This window comes from Oncorhynchus masou, chromosome 8, assembly GCF_036934945.1.
Source record: "Oncorhynchus masou masou isolate Uvic2021 chromosome 8, UVic_Omas_1.1, whole genome shotgun sequence".
In the NCBI taxonomy this organism is placed as follows: domain Eukaryota; kingdom Metazoa; phylum Chordata; class Actinopteri; order Salmoniformes; family Salmonidae; genus Oncorhynchus; species Oncorhynchus masou.
In genome coordinates this window covers 28,304,466-28,323,012 of record NC_088219.1, presented here as the reverse complement: position 1 = coordinate 28,323,012, position 18,547 = coordinate 28,304,466, and the positions used below count along the sequence as shown (strand labels likewise).

Genomic DNA, 18,547 nt, shown 5'->3' with positions numbered 1-18,547 from the left:
GGTTTACATGGAACAATCGTTAGAAAAACACAGTGGGAATGTTGTCATGGAACCAATAAACCAGGGGGAATATGGTCCACTGGGGCTCATAAGTATTTGCTTCAAAGGATGCCTACAGTGCCCTGAGGCTCGACCAGTCCACTCCCTTGTGTCAGTCAAGACTTGCTGGAATGAAGTTAAGCCACTCTCCTGACCTGTGGCTGTATGAGTGGCAGAGTTATATTAAGCTGGGCCGGGCGTGACCGGTGAGGGAGGAGCGCCAAGCTCAAATCAAACAGCAATCTGCAGCGCTTGGTTATGTTGTCAACAAGACAACATGATCCATCGTTCAGAAACATACATATATTTTGTGCCTTCAGGCTGTGGGCGGGCCCAATGTTCTCAGGTGTCTTTGTTCTATTTCGCTCCCTGCCAATCACAATGTGTCTTTTCTTTCTTTTTGTTGCCTCTTTCCCTGTTTTTGCAAGGCATATCCATGTTGCAGATGAGCAGAGGGAGGCGGAAGTCTGGGATCTGTTGCCTGGAGATGAGGTATCTCTCGCAGAGGAGGAGTGGACTAGGACTTGCGACTCGCATGCATCCTCTGTGACACCCCAGGCTAGCGCTGTGTAAGTGAGAGAGGCTAGAAAACTTGTCATCTGAGGGATTACACCTTGTGCACTAAGCTGTCTGTCTACATGGCAATAAAGAGGTTTTCCCCCCCAGACTGACTTAAAGCCTTACTAACTGACTGGTTATATGATACCCCATGAGAAGGCTTTAAAGGGTAAGTCCAAATCGAAATTTACTTAGAAAATGGCAAGTGTTACTCTCTGAAAGTAGTTTGTGTTTGAGTTTGAGTTTTTAATTATCTCAGGCATGTTATTATTTTGCGGACAGCAGTAGTGTTTATTATCTGGTGTTTCCACACATGAATAATATATATTAACCTTGTTATCCTGTTGGTATTGATGGTTTCATTCAAGTTTGTGGTTTGATTTCTGCATAGTTGTACTTGCCATGTAGAGCCTTTGGGTGTGTTGTCGACGAGTCCATGTGGTTACAGTCAATTTGGCATCTCCCTCTGATAGACTGCCTCAACAGCTAGAGTTTCCCATGCATAGTGCCTGCCAATACAATGGTCCACTGGTAGGGGATAATCCACATAATCACTGGGACATCCACAAGTTAATGTAATGGTTCATCAGCTGCACTAAACCTTTGCCATTTCAATGTTTATTAGACCTTAATTTCCTGAATTTAAAAAATATAAACGTAACATGCAACATTTTCAAAGATTTTACTGAGTTACAGTTCATATAAACAAGTCAGTAAATTAAAATAAATGAATTAGGCCCTAATCTATGGATTTCACGTGACTGGGAATACATACAGTGCCTTGCAAAAGTATTCGGCCCCCTTGAACTTTGCGACCTTTTGCCACATTTCAGGCTTCAAACATAAATATATAAAACAGTTTTTTTTGTGAAGAATCAACAACAAGTGGGACACAATCATGAAGTGGAACGACATTTATTGGAAATTTCAAACTTTTTTAACAAATCAAAAACTGAAAAATTGGGCGTGCAAAATTATTCAGCCCCCTTACTTTCAGTGCAGCAAACCCTCTCCAGAAGTTCAGTAAGGATCTCTGAATGATCCAATGTTGACCTAAATGACTAATGACGATAAATACAATCCACCTGTGTGTAATCAAGTCTCCGTATAAATGCACCTGCACTGTGATAGTCTCAGAGGTCCGTTAAAAGCGCAGAGAGCATCATGAAGAACAAGGAACACACCAGGCAGGTCCGAGATACTGTTGTGAAGAAGTTTAAAGCCGGATTTGGATACAAAAAGATTTCCCAAGCTTTAAAGATCCCAAGGAGCACTGTGCAAGTGATAATATTGAAATGGAAGGAGTATCAGACCACTGCAAATCTACCAAGACCTGGCCGTCCCTCTAAACTTTCAGCTCATACAAGGAGAAGACTGATCACAGATGCAGCCAAGAGGCCCATGATCACTCTGGATGAACTGCAGAGATCTACAGCTGAGGTGGGAGACTCTGTCCATAGGACAACAATCAGTCGTATATTGCACAAATCTGGCCTTTATGGAAGTGGCAAGAAGAAAGCCATTTCTTAAAGATATCCATAAAAAGTGTTGTTTAAAGTTTGCCACAAGCCACCTGGGAGACACACTAAACATGTGGAAGAAGGTGCTCTGGTCAGATGAAACCAAAATTGAACTTTTTGGCAACAATGCAAAACGTTATGTTTGGCGTAAAAGCAACACAGCTCATCACAATGAACACACCATCCCCACTGTCAAACATGGTGGTGGCAGCATCATGGTTTGGGCCTGCTTTTCTTCAGCAGGGACAGGGAAGATGGTTAAAATTGATGGGAAGATGGATGGAGCCAAATACAGGACCATTCTGGAAGAAAACATGATGGAGTCTGCAAAAGACCTGAGACTGGGACGGAGATTTGTCTTCCAACAAGACAATGATCCAAAACATAAATAAACATAAATAAACATATCCAGGTGTTAGAATGGCCAAGTCAAAGTCCAGGCCTGAATCCAATCGAGAATCTGTGGAAAGAACTGAAAACTGCTGTTCCATCCAACCTCACTGAGCTCGAGCTGTTATGCAAGGAGGAATGGGAAACAATTTCAGTCTCTCGATGTGCAAAACTGATAGAGACATACCCCAAGCGACTTACAGCTGTAATCGCAGCAAAAGGTGGCGCTACAAAGTATTAACTTAAGGGGGCTGAATAATTTTGCACGCCCAATTTTTCAGTTTTTGATTTGTTAAAAAGTTTGAAATATCCAATAAATGTTGTTCCACTTCATGATTGTGTCCCACTTGTTGTTGATTCTTCACAAAAAAATACAGCTTTATATATTTATGTTTGAAGCCTGAAATGGTCAAAAGGTCGCAAAGTTCAAGGGGGGCCAAATACTTTCGCAAGGCACTGTATCTGTTGGTCATTGATACTTTTAAAAAATGGGACTCACAATGGGGCCTCAGGATCTAATTGATAAAATGCAATTGTGTTCATTGTCTGTAGTTTATGCCTGCCTGCCCATACCATAACCCACCACCACCATGTGTCACTCTGTTCACAACGTTGACATCGGCAAACCGCTTGGCCACACGACTCCATACACGTGGTCTTTGGTTGGAGGTACTGCCAAATTCTCTAAAATGATGTGGAGGTGGTTTATGGTAGAGAAATTAACATTCAAATATCTGGTAACATCTCTGGTGGACATTCCTGCAGTCAGCATGCCAATTGCACCCTCCCTGAAAACTTGAGACATCTGTGGCATTGTGTTGTGTGACGAGACGGCACATTTTAGAGGGGTCTTTTATTGTGCCTAGCACAAGGTGCACCTGTGTAATGATCATGCTGTTTATTCAGCTTCTTGATTTGCCACACCTGTCAGGTGGATGGATGATCTTGACAAAGGAGAAATGCTCACTAACAGGGATGTAAACACATTTTTTGCACAACATTTGAGAGAAATATGTGTTTTGTGTATATGGCACATTTCTGATATATTTTATTTCAGCTCATGAAGCATGGGACCAACACTTTACATGTTGCGTTTCATATTTCTTTCAGTGTAGTAATGCTGGTAATTTAAAGGACACAACTGAAATCTCTGTCTTAATAACTTTAAAAACCTGAAGACTTAATCACCAGCAACATTCAAATCCAAGGTCAGAGATTATTTTTGTTATTACACCAAACAATAGATAGGCCTATATTGTGCCTGCATAAAAGGGAACAATGTTCCTCTAATTAGATAACTGTAACCTATGACCTGAATACCTTCGAATATTATACCTAAAGGAAGATGATGACTGTAAAGTCTTTATCCAGACTCCAAAGTAAGAGTAATCTAGTTTATACAACACATACATGGACCTTTATACAATCTCAGAGAGCTGCAAATCTCATTCACACAGATTCAATTAGGAGGTATGGGGTGCAAAAAGAGGGTATCTGTCTATCATTGTAAGTTTATACAGTTCTTTGCTGTTTTTAAGTGGAGCGCCAGCCTAGCACCCTAACAGGAAATGAGAAGTGAGCACCCACACAGGAAGTGTGGCCAAGCACTGTCCCGGATGTTGGTTATGTGATGTGAGTAGACTATTGACAAAAAGGCTGAGCGACTGAGAGAAATGGAGTGAAAGTTTAAATAGACGGAATAGGAGGTATTTGAACCCATTTTCCATGTCACTCTTCTTTTTATGAAGACTAGAGGCTTAGTATGAGGCTTCACATGAATTGTTACAAAAATGCTGTGTTTATATTAGGTAGTGTCCTTGATATGGATCAACAACATACTACTGTAAATCTTCACTGATATCCTCCGGGTCGGTCCATGGACCATGACCTATACATGTACATCATAGTAGCTCAAGTTGATGGTTAGCAGTAGACATGAATATTTAGGATACAGTGAAACCGCTCACACCCCCACCATCTGGCTCTCACTCTCTATTTCTCTCCATCTATGCTCTCCAACTTCTCTCTCTCTCTTTCTGTAAAGGCTGCTCTTCTGTGGTCAGGAAGTAAATGCGCCTCTGTAATGTTTCAGCAAAAGTCATTGCAAAGCACATCCGCTGTGCCACGCCAAAAGAGAGAGAAGTAAACAGGGTTTATAAAACAACCTCTTCCTTAAAATATATTAACTGGATAGTGTTTGGTATGCAGAAGTGAATGGTGAGTGTTGGCTAACATTTTAATATGTTTAAGAGACCATATTTGTCATTGAACTGTGCCTATTGGTGTATGATGTGTGAGAGTGACATGAGCTACCGCTGGTCTAAGTTTTAGGATGTTGGCTTTCTGTCAATTGAAAGAGTGTTAATCTCACACCCTAGTCCATTTTTTTAAAATAATACAATTTAAAAATTGAAATTTCACACTGTAATATTATTGATATACAAGGCAGGTAGCCAGTGTTGGGGAGTATATTTTAGCCTGCAGAGCAGTATTTTCTCCTGGATTTACTGTACCTGTTTAGATTGGCTTTCATTTGGCAGATTACTCAGTTCACCACATATGTTTATTTATAAACAAGTGCCAGAATGATTGATCTCCTCAAGGTGTACTTAAAGAGAACCTGTCTTTAGCTAAACATATTCTCTTACTGATTTATTTTCATTTGAACATTAGCCTTTTACAAACACTACTTGTTTGACATTACTGTGGGAATTTATGAGCGAGTCACTAGTTAGTTTGAATGGATATGTTTTGCCATATTTTATTGTACATGAATGTTCTTGCTTTACGGACCTCGTGCACATAACTAGGGCAGCACCGGAAGCTAACCAACCACAGGAGTCAACCATGACAGCATCACTTTGACCTAATTCCAAGATGGATGCCCTGGCCAGCACAGAGGAACGAGACTAAACTAAGTTGAGCCATATCTCTGCTTAGGACTGAGTGAAGAGAGAGGTTATGGAGGGGTCTAGGGTGTGCTCTCCTCTCCCAGACCTCAGGGAGCAAGACAGCCAGACATGGCCCAATATGGATCTCCCACTACAGAGCAGGCCACTGGAGGAGGCTATTGGGTGGAGAGAGATGGAGGAGCAAGTGAACCAGATGGACAGGGAGGAAGAGGATAACTCTCATCAGACTGGAAGGACTGAGGAGCCAGAGGAGCACTGGGATTCCATGACTTTACCTGTGTACCCCATGATCCATCCCAGTGTCCCTCTGTCCTTTGCCACGGTGCAGTGGGACATAACCAACCCCTCCCCTGACATTCTCTACCCCATGACTGACAACAGCTCGGCCGATGAGCTGGACTCCAGTGGAGCGGCCAGTCTGGACTGGACTGTGAGTCCCCTGTCCCAGCAGCAGCAGCAACATCAAGCCTGTGTGACAGGAATCAACATAGAGCTGTCTGTCCAGGAGAAGACACATAATCACAACGGACCGGAGCAACAGCTGCCTTTGGACACAGACCAGGGTGAAAGCTCCCCTCGGGTACGTCAGGCAGAACGGAAAGGATTGTGGTTATGTGTCTGTTGTCATTTGAAATTATGTTGCTGTGTGCATTTGTGGACCTTTATTTCCTGTGTGCATGTGTGTGTTTGTCTGTGAAAGTACAAGAGAAAGAGAGTATTTAGGATGAGAAATAGCTCTACCTCTGTCTATTCATAGATTATATACCAGCATATAGGTTTCAGTTGTAGGTTGAGATGAGGTGAATGGAATATACCGTTATACAGTACCAGTCAAAAGTTTGGACATACTTAATCATTCAAGGGTTTTTCTTTATTTTTACTATTTTCTACATTGTAGAATATTAGTGGAGACATGACAACTAGGAAATAACACATATGGAATCATGTCGTAACCAGAAAAGTGTTAAACAAATCAAAATATATTTTAGATTCTTCAAAGTAGCCACCGTTTGCCTTGATGACAGCTTTGCACACTCTTGGCATTCTCTCAACCAGCTTCATGAGGTAGTCACCTGGAATGCATTTCAATTAACAGGTGTGCCTTGTTAAGTTCATTTGTGGAATTTCTTTCCTTAATTAATTTGAGCCAATCAGTTGTGCTGTGACAAGGTAGGGGTGGTATACAGAAGATATCCCTATTTGGTAAAAGACCAAGTCCATATTATGGCAAGAACAGCTTTAAGACATGAAGCTCAGTCAATCCAGAAAATTTCAGTCGCAAAACCATCAAGCACTATGATGAAACTGGCTCTGATGAGGACCACCACAGGAAAGGAAGACCCAGAGTTACCTCTGCTGCGGAGGATACGTTCATTAGAGTTACCAGAATCAGAAATGGCAGCCCAAATAAATGCTGCACAGATATCAAATAACAGACACATCTCAACATAAACTGTTCAGAGGAGTCTGCGTGAATCAGGCCTTCATGGTCGAATTGCTGCAAAGAAACCGCTACTAAAGGACACCAATAAGAAGAAGAGACTTGCTTTGGCCAAGAAACACGAGCAACGGACATTAGACCGGTGGAAATCTGTCCTTTAATCTGATGAGTCCAAATTTGAGATTTTTGGTTTCAACCGCCGAGTCTTTGTGAGGCGCAGAGTAGGTGAATAGATAATCTCCACATGTGTGGTTCCCACCGTGAAGCATGTAGGTGTGATGGTGTGGGGGTGCTTCACTGGTGACACGGTCAGTGATTTGTTTAGAATTCAAGGCACACTTATGCTGCTACCACAGCATTCTACAGCAATACGCCATCCCATCTGGTTTGAGCTTAGTGGGACTGTCATTTGTTTTTTTTAACAGGACAATGACCCAAAACACACCTCTAGGCTGTGTAAGGGCTATTTAATCAAGAAGGAAAGTGATGGAGTGCTGCATCAGATGACCTGGCCTCCACAATCACCTGACCTCAACCCAATTGAGATGGTTTGGGATGAGTTGTACCCCAGAGTGAAGGAAAAGCAGCCAACAAGTGCTCAGCATATCTGGGAACTCCTTCAAGGCTTTTGGAAAAGCATTCCAGGTGAAGCTGGTTGAGAGAATGCCAAGAGTGTGCAACGCTGTCATCAAGGCAAAGTGTAGCTGCTTTGTAGACTCTAAAATATATATACACTTTTTTTTGGTTACTACATGATTCCATATGTGCTATTTCATAGTTGTGATGTCTTCACTATTATTCTACAAAGTAGAAAATAGTAAAAAATAAAGAAAAACCCTTGAATGAGTAAGTGTGTCCAAGCTTTTGACTGATACTGTACATATCAGTCATCTGAGAGCCAGGTCCCTTCTGTCTGAGTGCTGATCATCCCACCTCTTTCTCAATCACAAGTTTTCCCCAGCTCGATGTTTATTGTTGACAGCTGCTTTTGCAATTCCAGGCATGTGATACACCAAGGCCATATGTGGAGGAGCATGCAGCACACACACAGGAAGAGGAGGCTTCAGCACAAGAGCTATTTGAGGACCATGGTGAGTGCAGACCGAGGTCATTTTCACAAATGCACCATGGGCATACTCTAAGATTTTATTTTAACATGTGTTGACATATTCTGATAGTTGCTACCCCTTCAGATGCATTTGACCTCTCACCTCGACTTGATCATATAGTATGTAGAGTGCATAGGATGTTGGTGGCACCTTAATTGGGGAAAATAGGCTCGTTCTAATGACTGGAGCTGAAAAGTGGAATGGTAACAATTACATTAAACACCTGGTTTCCTGTGATATTGACTTGGTCAATATTAACATGGGTATTTGTGTGTTTAGACTCTCTTTCAGGGAGACGTCCATGGCCAGAGGAAGGGATAGGACAGTCTGTGACAGAGGAGACTATCACACCCTCTGACATAGCTCTTAGCTCCGTAGAGACAGGAGAGTCCGAGACTAGGCCGGATAGTGAGAGTTTAGGCTCTGTGCCGGGAGAGAAACAGGAACAGACTGGCACAGTCCTGACTATACAGATCAACCCAGAGCAAGGATCCAGCTCTACGGACTATGAGGAGGAGGAGGAGGAGGAGCAGACAGAACAGATAGGACAGTCAGAGGGGAGGGAACAGTCGGACAGTGAGGAGGAATCAGTGATGATAGAACTCTTAGAGCACCTGCCTGAGCCAGCTGAACTGAAAGAACAGTCAGAACTCTCAGAGAAGTCTGAACACAGTGGGCAGTCTGAGCCTAATCACACAGAACAGAGTGAATACGGGAACAATAACGAGACAGAGCAGCCAGAAGACTCTGAGAAACTTGTAGAGTCCGACCAGGTAGAGCATTCAAATCAGTCAGGGGACGAAGACCAGCAAACTGAAGAGGCCCATTTACAACAGGCAGAACAGTCAGAAGTGACAGACCAGTCAGAACAATCAAAAGAATCAGAGCAGACGCAACAGCCAGAACAGACCGAATGTTTAGAATCAAAACAGATGCAACATTCTGAGCAAACTATGCACTCCGAGCGGACAGACTTTTCAGTGCAGGCAGAACCACAGACAGAACCATCACAGCAGATGGAACACTCTGAAGATTCTGAGCAGTCAAAACAATCAGGGGAGATGGAGCAGACGGAGCAGTCAGAGCAGACCGAGCAGACAGACAAACCAATACATTCAAAGCAGTTAGAAGAATTACTTTTCCTTTGCACAGAGGAGCTTGAACAGACAGAACAGTCAGACCAGACAGAAGACCAGAAACACTCAGGGGCTGAACAGCCAGCGCAGACTGCACTGACTGAGTCGACAGAAGAGCTTGAGCAGACAGAGCATGTAGAACAATTGGAACAGAACGTTTGTACAGAGGATTCATGTTTGCCGTCCAGGGAAGGAAGTGGAGAGCAACTGGAGTCTCAGGTACAGCAGACGGAGGCCTCAGAACCAGTGATCGTCCATATGAATGGTGGAGGTTTGGACAGGGAGAGGGCCTGCAGGCTGGCTGAAAGACTCTACAGGCTGGATGGGATCTACAAGACAGATGTGGTCAAACACCTGGACAAAGAGTAAGACCAAAGGCTGCAAAACCTTGGAGTGGCCAAATGTTACATTACATAGGTCTTATGCAGTAGTAACTATTAGGGTAATGATCCATGCTAGTAAGTACTTTCTGAGGTTTTTTTCTCATAATGTGTCACCTTGAATCATGAACTTGACCTGTCTTTGTCTCCCGGCCTCTCTCTAATTCAGCAATGACTTTAGCCGAGCCGTTGGGGAGGAGTACCTTAAGTTCTTTGACTTCACCGGTCAGAGACTGGACCAAGGCCTGAGGTAAGTCCTTCACACTTTCTAATTTGATTTTTCCTAGTTCACTATAATAGTAACAAGTAATGGTCTCAAATTAGCATCTTCCATCTGTAAATTCTTATATTTCCTCTATTTTGCCCTCCTCTCCCAGGTCTTTCCTGAGGGTGGTGGTGCTTATCGGTGAGACCCAGGAAAGAGAACGGGTGCTGCAGCATTTCTCCTGTCGATTCCAGCAATGCAACCCTCACACCTTCTCCTCTTCCGGAGAAGTACTCACACTCACCTGTTCTGTGATGCTCCTGAACTCTGATCTGCATGGACAGGTGAGTCCCCACTGCACTGCAAACGTGTAGGTATTTAGGGTTTTGAATGTTGTTACGCACGCCTCCATGAAGAGGGAACCCGACACCCTGCTTTAACTCAACTCTCCGTGAAGTGAAAGAGGTATGGACTATAGATGCGAGTAAGGATGACAAAAGGCAGAATCTACCGCTTACTAGGAATTTATTCCTTCACACGGTAATATGGGGAAAAGGGGCTGGACGGAACCAAAGCAAAGAAAGTAAATGTCAAACCCCCTCTCCTACCTTACCTGCCTAACCAATACTTACCTAATTTAGCACCACCTGGTGCCCTAACCAAATACTGGGGGTGGTCCGCCCAGGTCTTACCTAGTGTGCCTAGACAGTGAATATACTACGGGTATATGTATTCCCTCAGGCCTCTTGCCTAAGCACTCCCTAGGTGCCTTCCTCTTCCCCCCTGGGAACAAATGAAACAGAATATTAAACAACCCACTTCACAATAAAACTGAGAAAAAACTAACTCAGGCCATTAAAGAAGAACCACAAACACAGAACCCCACCAAGCTGCTACCAAGAACAATTAACATAGTACATACTAACAACCAACATGCTATACCCCTCAGCCATCAACCTCCTCTCTCAGCAATGATCTATATCACGATCAATCTCTCCCCTGAACAACAGAACACTGGCTTTTATAGCTTCAGAAGGCATTTGAAATTGGAGACAGCTGCGTCCTGACGAGGGGGCGGGGTCAGCTTTCCAATTAATCGTGGAGTCGACCAATCAGCTGCTGGGGGATCTCAGGAAGCCATCTCCTGAAACTCACTCAAATACACAAACTAGAACACAGAAACTGGGGAACGTAACAAATGTATACACAGTTAAACCAGGGGAGGACCATCCTCCTTAGTGAATTTCAGAAAAATATAGAGTGAAACAAAACAAAGTTATCCTTTTTAGATAAAAATATACTAAATATTTTCAGGTCACCAAATATTCAATTAAAATACACAGTTTTGCAATAAGTCTACCGTAGCCTCAACAGCACTCTCTAGGGTAGCACCATGGTGTAGCCGGAGGACAGCTAGTTTCCATCCTCCTCTGGGTACATTGACTTCAATACAAAACCCAGGAGGCTCATGGTTCTCATCCCCTTCCATAGACTTACACAGTTATGACAACTTCCGGAGGACATCCTCCAACCTATCAGAGCTCTTGCTGTATGAACTGACATGTTTTCATCTCAATCAAAGGATCAGAGAATGAATCTAGTATTGAAACCATAAGCTACAGATAGCTAGCATTGCAGTGCGTAAAATGTGTTGAGTAGTTGACTCAAAGAGAGAGAAAGACAATAGTTGAACAGTTTTGAACAAATTCATTTCTTAAAAAATGGAGAAGCAAAAGAGAGCGAGAGCTAGCTATATTTCATTTTATTTAAAAAAAACTTACCTATCTAGCTAGTTGAGCCTACACAAACTCCTGGCTCAAACACAGAGGGATGCTATGTTAGATGGCTATGGCTATCCAACACTGTAACTCTTCTAAGTCAAGGTACACTTTTGGTTTGATTTATTCCCAACGGGGCCCACCGGTGTAACTGCTAAACTGCTTGCTGTACACTGTACTGCAAGATTGTAGCGGGTTTATTGAGAGTTAGTCAATATAGCTAAGTATTTGAACTATGACGTTAGCTAATATGATGACAACGATGTAGGCTGTGTGTAGAGGTTATGGTATGAAGTTTTGTTTTGGAAAGTTTTTTTTTCTTGGTCAGCTACTGTATTGAAGTTGAAAGGAAAATGTGAGAAGAGGAGAGCTTGTAAATGAGAGAAGGAATTATACAATGAGCAAATTATCATGCTGTTGCTATGTGGCTTCTATGTGGCTGCTATGAATTGAACTGTTTGTGGTGATCAAGGGTTTATTTATTCGCCCGATTCTGTTGAAATAAAACATTTAAGCGGAAGAAAACGGAATGAAACGGAGTTAAACATACCTGAATTTGGCCAATAGAAACTCTCGTTTGCGACTGTTGGACTACTGATTACACCTTAGATCAGCTAGACGCTGGCAAGAGTGTGCAAGGAAGTATTGAATGTGTCACGGTCTGTCACCTTGATTACTGAAAAATGTCTCTAGACCTGTGCACCTACGTTGTAAACGTTAATTTGTTGTCTAGGTTGTAGCAACTTCATGATGGGTTTAGGAAAAATGTGAGTATCATGTAGTAGCCTAAACCTATCGCTGTTACATTGAACTGGGTGAATGGAATATGAATGACAGTCATCCAATATGCTTTAATAGAAATAAGATCATCCTCATAAAAAAAGAAATTAAACAGCATCGACCGCTACTGAGTTAAACATTGTTTTTGTGTCTGTCCTCAGAATGTGGGCAAACCCATGTCTGTGTCCAGCTTCGTGTCCAACCTGGATGGGATGAATGAGGGTGAGAGCTTCAGTAAGGAGCTGTTGAAGGTACGATTATCCTCCTCATTCTACACCTACTCAATATTTCAGTAGATACTGTTAACTGAAAGAACCGTGTCTATAGCAGTCTGAAGTAACCCTTTTTTACGGAAGACTTCAGTGTCCTTTCTCTTGTTTCTTGCTCAGGCTCTCTACAACTCCATTAAGAACGAGCCTCTGGAATGGGCAGTGTAAGTAGTCTGACTTAAGAACAAGGTAGTGGGTAGCATTATTCTATACTATTTGCCACCACCTTTTCAGTCTCCCCTTGGGCATGGTAGATTTACACACAGCTTCCTCTTCATGTTGCTTTCTCCAATATATTGTGGTTGTGTTACACCTCTCATATTTTCATTGTTTTTTCATTTCCTCTCCATTGCTTCTTCATTCCTCCCCTCATCTCGTCAATCGCCCTGTTCAGTGATGAGAAGGAACTGAAGAGCTCCATGTTGTTGGCGGAGGATGCTAAAGAGGACGCACCCCTGCGCTCCAAGAGCAACCCGTTCCAAGATGTGCCGCATGACAAGAAGGCCACAGTGTTCAAACAGAGCTTCCTCAAACGCAAGGCCCACGCTGACATCGATGGCAAACGCAGTGAGTGGGACTGTGACACTGTTTGCACGAAACCATAGGAACTCAAATATCAGGGCAATAAAGTGTGTACAAGAGCATCATAGTGTTTTGATAAATCCTTTGACGATTCATCAGTCTGGTGAAATGATTTAGGGTGTGAGTGTCTTTGTGAAGCATCCTTTGACCTCAGGAGTGATGAAATGTAACTGTGTGTGACAGCTCCTTGGGGGAAGAGAAGCTGGAAGATCTTCTATGGAGTGCTGAAGGGAATGGTCCTCTACTTGCAGAAGGTTAGAGTTTCCTCCTCTCCCTCATCTTATTCCATACTTTCCATATCACGGCCTCTTGTTAATGTTTTGGATGCCTTTGACACGAATCCCTCACTGCTTGTTACCCTATCCAACCTGTCCTCTCCCTCAGGATGAGTATACGATGGAGTGGCAGAGTACAGAGGAGGTGGTCAGTGTGCACCATGCCCTGGCAGAGCAGGCAGCAGACTACACTAAGAGACCACACGTCTTCCGCCTGCAGACCGCTGACTGGAGGGTTTTCCTCTTTCAGGCCTCGTAAGTCTATGTCGTGTGTATGTTTGAGAGACCCGAACTACAGTGAGGGAAAAAAGTATTTGATCCCCTGCTGACTTTGTACGTTTGCCCACTGACAAAGAAATGACCAGTCTATAATTTTAATGGTAGGTTTATTTGAACAGTGAGAGACAGAATAACAACAAAAAAATCCAGAAAAACGCATGTCAAAAATGTTATAAATTGATTTGCATTTTAATGAGGGAAATAAGTATTTGACCCCCTCTCAATCAGAAAGATTTCTGGCTCCCAGGTGTCTTTTATACAGGTAACAGGCTGAGATTAGGAGCACACTCTTAAAGGTAGTGCTCCTAATCTCAGCGTGTTACCTGTATAAAAGACACCTGTCCACAGAAGCAATCAATCAGATTCCAAACTCTCCACCATGGCCAAGACCAAAGAGCTCTCCAAGGATATCAGGGACAAGATTGTAGACCTACACAATGCTGGAATGAGCTACAAGATCATCACCAAGCAGCTTGGTGAGGAGGTGACAACAGTTGGTGCGATTATTGGAAGAAACGCAAATGGAAGAAACACAAAAGAACTGTCAATCTCCCTCGGCCTAGGGCTCCATGCAAGATCTCAACACGTGGAGTTGCAATGATCATGAGAACGGTGAGGAACAGCCCAGAACTACACAGGAGGATCTTGTCAATGGTCTCAAGGCAGCTGGGACCATAGTCACCAAGAAAACAATTGGTAACACACTACGCCATGAAGGACTGAAATCCTGCAGCGCCCGCAAGGTCCCCCTGCTCAAGAAAGCACATATACATGCCCGTCTGAAGTTTGCCAATGAACATCTGAATGATTCAGAGGACAACTGGTTGAAAGTGTTGTGATCAGACCAAAATGGAGCTCTTTGGCATCAACTCAACTCGCCGTGTTTGGAGGAGGAGGAATGCTGCCTATGACCCCAAGAACACCACCCCCACCGTCTAACATGGAGGTGGAAACATTATGCTTTGGGGGTGTTTTTCTGCTAAGGGGACAGGACAACTTCACCGCATCAAAGGGACGATGGACGGGGCCATGTACCGTCAAATCTTGGGTGGAACCTCCTTCCCTCAGCCAGGGCATTGAAAATGGGTTGTGGATGTGTATTCCAGCATGACAATGACCCAAAACACACGGCCAAAGCAACAAAGGAGTGGCTCAAGAAGAAGCACATTAAGGTCCTGGAGTGGCCTAGCCAGTCTCCAGACCTTAATCCCATAGAAAATCTGTGGAGGGAGCTCAAGGTTCAAGTTGCCAAACGTCAGCCCCGAAACCTTAAAGACTTGAAGAAGATCCGCAAAGAGTGGGACAAAATCCCTCCTGAGATGTGTGCAAACCTGGTGGCCAACTACAAGAAACGTCTGACCTCTGATTGCCAACAAGGGTTTTGCCACCAAGTACTAAGTCATGTTTTGCAGAGGGATCAAATACTTATTTCCCTCATTTAAAATGCAAATCAATTTATAACATTTTTGACATGCGTTTTTCTGGATTTTGTTGTTGTTATTCTGTCTCTCACTGTTCAAATAAACCTACCATTAAAATTATGGACTGATCATTTCTTTGTCAGTGGGCAAACGTACAAAATCAGCAGGGGATCAAATACCTTTTTCCCTCACTGTATATCCATGTAGTATTGGAGTTGTGAATTTACATTTGTCACACAAAGGTCTAATATGTTTGACTGTTTGGCGGTGTGAAGGTACAATCGCATCAATCAGGATGCAGCAGTCCAATAATCCTGTGACTTTGTATACAAAGATATGATTAGATATGTTATGTCTTCTATGTGCACGGTTCCCTTGTTGTCCGAAGCTCCACAGCAGAGATGATTTCATGGATCAGCCGTATCAACCTGGTGTCAGCCCTACACTCCTCTCCTCCCTTCCCTGCTGCCGTGGGTTCTCAGAGGAAGTTCTGCAGACCCATCCTGCCAGCCTCGCAGTCTGCACACACACTGGTACTGTATTCACATACCCTCTTGGTTCACTCTCTGTAGTCCCAACTGCTTTGTTTTAGTACATTATGTATTCATCTTTGTGGGGTGTGATATTTAGGAGTACGCTGAGACTGTGAACTCAGGGAAAAAAAAGAAACGTCCTCTCACTGTCAACTGCGTTTATTTTCAGCAAACTTAACATGTGTAAATATTTGTATGAACATAACAAGATTCAACAACTGAGACATAAACTGAACAAGTTACACTAATGTGAAGAACAGAAATGGAATAATGTGTCCCTGAACAAAGGGGGGTCCAGATCAAAAGTAACAGTCAGTATCTGGTGTGGCCACCAGCTGCATTAAGTACTGCAGTGCATCTCCTCCTCATGGACTGCACCAGATTTGCCAGTTCTTGCTGTGAGATGTTACCCCACTTCCACCAAGGCACCTGCAAGTTCCCGGACATTTCTGGGGGGAATGGCCCTAGCCCTCACCCTCCAATCCAACAGGTCCCAGACATGCTCAATGGGATTGAGATTCAGGCTCTTCCCTGGCCATAGCAGAACATTGACATTCCTGTCTTGCAGGAAATCACGAACAGAACGAGCAGTATGGCTCGTGGCATTGTCATGCTGGAGGGTCATGTCAGAATGAACCTGCAGGAAGGGTACCGCATGAGAGAGGAGGAAGTCTTCCCTGTAACGCACAGCATTGAGATTGCCTGTAATGACAACAAGCTCAGTCCGATGACGCTGTGACACACCGCCCCAGACCATGATGGACACTCCACCTCCAAATCGATCCCGCTCCAGAGTACAGGCCTCGGTGTAACGCTCATTCCTTCGATGATAAACACGAATCCGACCGTCACCCCTGGTGAGACAAAACCGCGACTCGTCAGTGAAGAGCACTTTTTGCCAGTCCTGTCTGGTCCAGCAACGGTGGGTTTGTGCCCATAGGTGACGTTGTTGGCGGTGATATTTGGTGAGGACCTGCCTTACGTTTATACCCTGATGAAGACAGCTTAGCTGTCGAAACATTGGTATTACATTTTTGCATCTGAGCTCCTAGAGTGTGCGGCTCTCTTTTATTTTCGAGGACCTGCCTTACAACAGACCTACAAGCCCCCAGTCCAGCCTCTTTCAGCCTATTGCGGACAGTCTGAGCACTGATGGAGGGATTGTGCGTTCCTGGTGTAACTCAGGCAGTTGTTGTTGCCATCCTGTACCTGTCCCGCAGGTGTGATGTTCGGATGTACTGATCCTGTGTAGGTGTTGTTACACGTGGTCTGCCACTGAGAGGACGATCAGCTGTCCATCCTGTCTCCCTGTAGCGCTGTCCTAGGCGTCTCACAGTACGGACATTGCAATTAATTGCCCTGGCCACATCTGCAGTCCTCATGCCTCGCAGCATGCCTAAGGCTCGTTCACGCAGATGAGCAGGGACCCTGGGCATCTTTCTTTTGGTGTTTTTCTGAGTCAGTAGAAAGGCCACTTTAGTGTCCTAAGGTTTCATAACTGTGATCTAATTACCCACCGTCTGTAATCTGTTAGTGTCTTAACGACCGTTCCACAGGTGCATGTTCACTAATTGTTTAGGGTTCATTGAACAAGCATGGGAAACCGTGTTTAAACTCTTTACAATGAGGATATGTGAAGTTATTTGTATTTTTACGAATTATCTTTGAAAGACAGGGTCCTGAAAAAGGGACGTTCCTTTTTTTGCTGAGTTTATGTACTCTAGTTGTGCTGGGCCAGGTAGGGTAATCTGATACTAGATCTATGGTTAGGGACACTTTCTACCTGGACTGTGTTCTGAGCCTGTTCACTGAGCCTGGCTTTCTGCTGCCCCCTGCAGGAGAGACAGCTGCAGTCCCATGCAGGCATGCTGGAGTCCTTCCAGGAAGACCTGGCCTACCTGCAGCAGAGTCTCCCTGAAGGGCGCAGGGCCAAAGCCAAGGAGATGGATGAACACCGAGTCAGAGAGGAGTACCTGCAGCATGAGGTGTGTGTGCGTGTTATATCTGCATATTTATGTGCATATGGGATTGACCACAATGTTATGCTCTGTGACATTATTGTAATGCAGGCTACATTTTTTCCCCCTTCACTCTATTAGATGTCTCATTCCTTCCTCTCCCCACAGAAATGTCGCTACGAGGCCTACATCCAGATGCTGGAGGTCTGGAAGGGTTTGAACCAGTCAACCGAGACTGAGGTGGGAACCAGTGAGCTCGACCTGTTTGACAGAGCTGTGTGTAAGGACACAGTGGATGAGGAGGGGGAGGAGGGAACCCTGAAGAAGTCCCACTCCAGCCCCTCCCTGGATCTGGAGATGGCCTCGCAACCCGTGGTCAAAGTTAAACGCAACATCTCGGAGAGACGGACCTATCGCAAGATCATCATACCGAGACGCAACCAGGACATATGAGGGCAGGTGTCCAAAAGTGTGGGGACACATTGAACTCTGACATGACTTTTCAATGGCTTTTTTTAGGACAGGGACAATGTGTTACTTCCAAGGACAGTCCTTTTTAAGTTTTCATTTTCAGCTTGCACTTATTCAGCAAGAAGGCAAAGGTCAATAAAACAGAATGCATCCCTCAAGGAACTTGCTTGAGTCCTTTTGTTTGTTACATTCTCTCTTCATAAGATAAAAGTATTTTAGTTCATATTTGTGCACTTTCAATTTTACAAAATTAATTGAACCTCAGAAGTGGATGTTTCATGCTGACGGGTCAAAAAGAGTAATAGAATGATTGTCTCCTAACGATTTTGATCCCTCAAAACCCACATGGACCTACCTACACCTGTGAATTTGCTGTGATATGTTGGGATACCTATTTATTTATATTAGAAATGTGTCTCTGCAGTTTCAAAATCTTACTCATTTGCTCTGTATGGCCAGTGTGGAACTCTAGCCACATGAGGGTGCTATACAACAGCTTATCACACATCAA

General features: G+C 43.9%; 1 protein-coding gene across 3 annotated transcripts; it reads left to right on the top strand.

Annotated features, from left to right (window-relative positions):
- Positions 1-4,500: 4,500 nt before the first annotated feature.
- Positions 4,501-18,194, top strand: LOC135544479 (PH and SEC7 domain-containing protein 1-like). Of its 3 annotated transcripts, none has more exons than XM_064972124.1 (14): positions 4,501-4,724; positions 5,323-5,999; positions 7,861-7,951; positions 8,249-9,470; positions 9,655-9,735; positions 9,863-10,034; positions 12,410-12,499; positions 12,638-12,681; positions 12,912-13,084; positions 13,283-13,353; positions 13,484-13,629; positions 15,463-15,607; positions 17,446-17,592; positions 17,734-18,194. In XM_064972124.1, the coding sequence occupies exons 2-14, from the start codon at positions 5,469-5,471 to the stop codon at positions 18,016-18,018; spliced, it is 3,198 nt and encodes a 1,065-aa protein (XP_064828196.1). In that variant the 5' UTR covers positions 4,501-4,724; positions 5,323-5,468; the 3' UTR covers positions 18,019-18,194. The 3 variants fall into 3 exon arrangements, with proteins under 3 accessions (XP_064828196.1, XP_064828194.1, XP_064828197.1); XM_064972122.1 differs by having other exon boundaries at positions 5,318-5,999; XM_064972125.1 differs by lacking the exon at positions 5,323-5,999 and having other exon boundaries at positions 4,508-4,724.
- The last annotated feature ends 353 nt before the right edge of the window (positions 18,195-18,547 follow it).

Excerpts from the sequence above, each read along its gene's own strand:
- LOC135544479 (XM_064972124.1), top strand. The coding sequence starts at position 5,469 with ATGGAGGGGTCTAGGGTGTGCTCTCCTCTCCCAGACCTCAGGGAGCAA. Across the intron at positions 10,035-12,409 it reads ACTCTGATCTGCATGGACAG|AATGTGGGCAAACCCATGTC; the intron begins GTGAGTCCCCAC and ends GTCTGTCCTCAG. Across the intron at positions 12,500-12,637 it reads TCAGTAAGGAGCTGTTGAAG|GCTCTCTACAACTCCATTAA; the intron begins GTACGATTATCC and ends TTTCTTGCTCAG.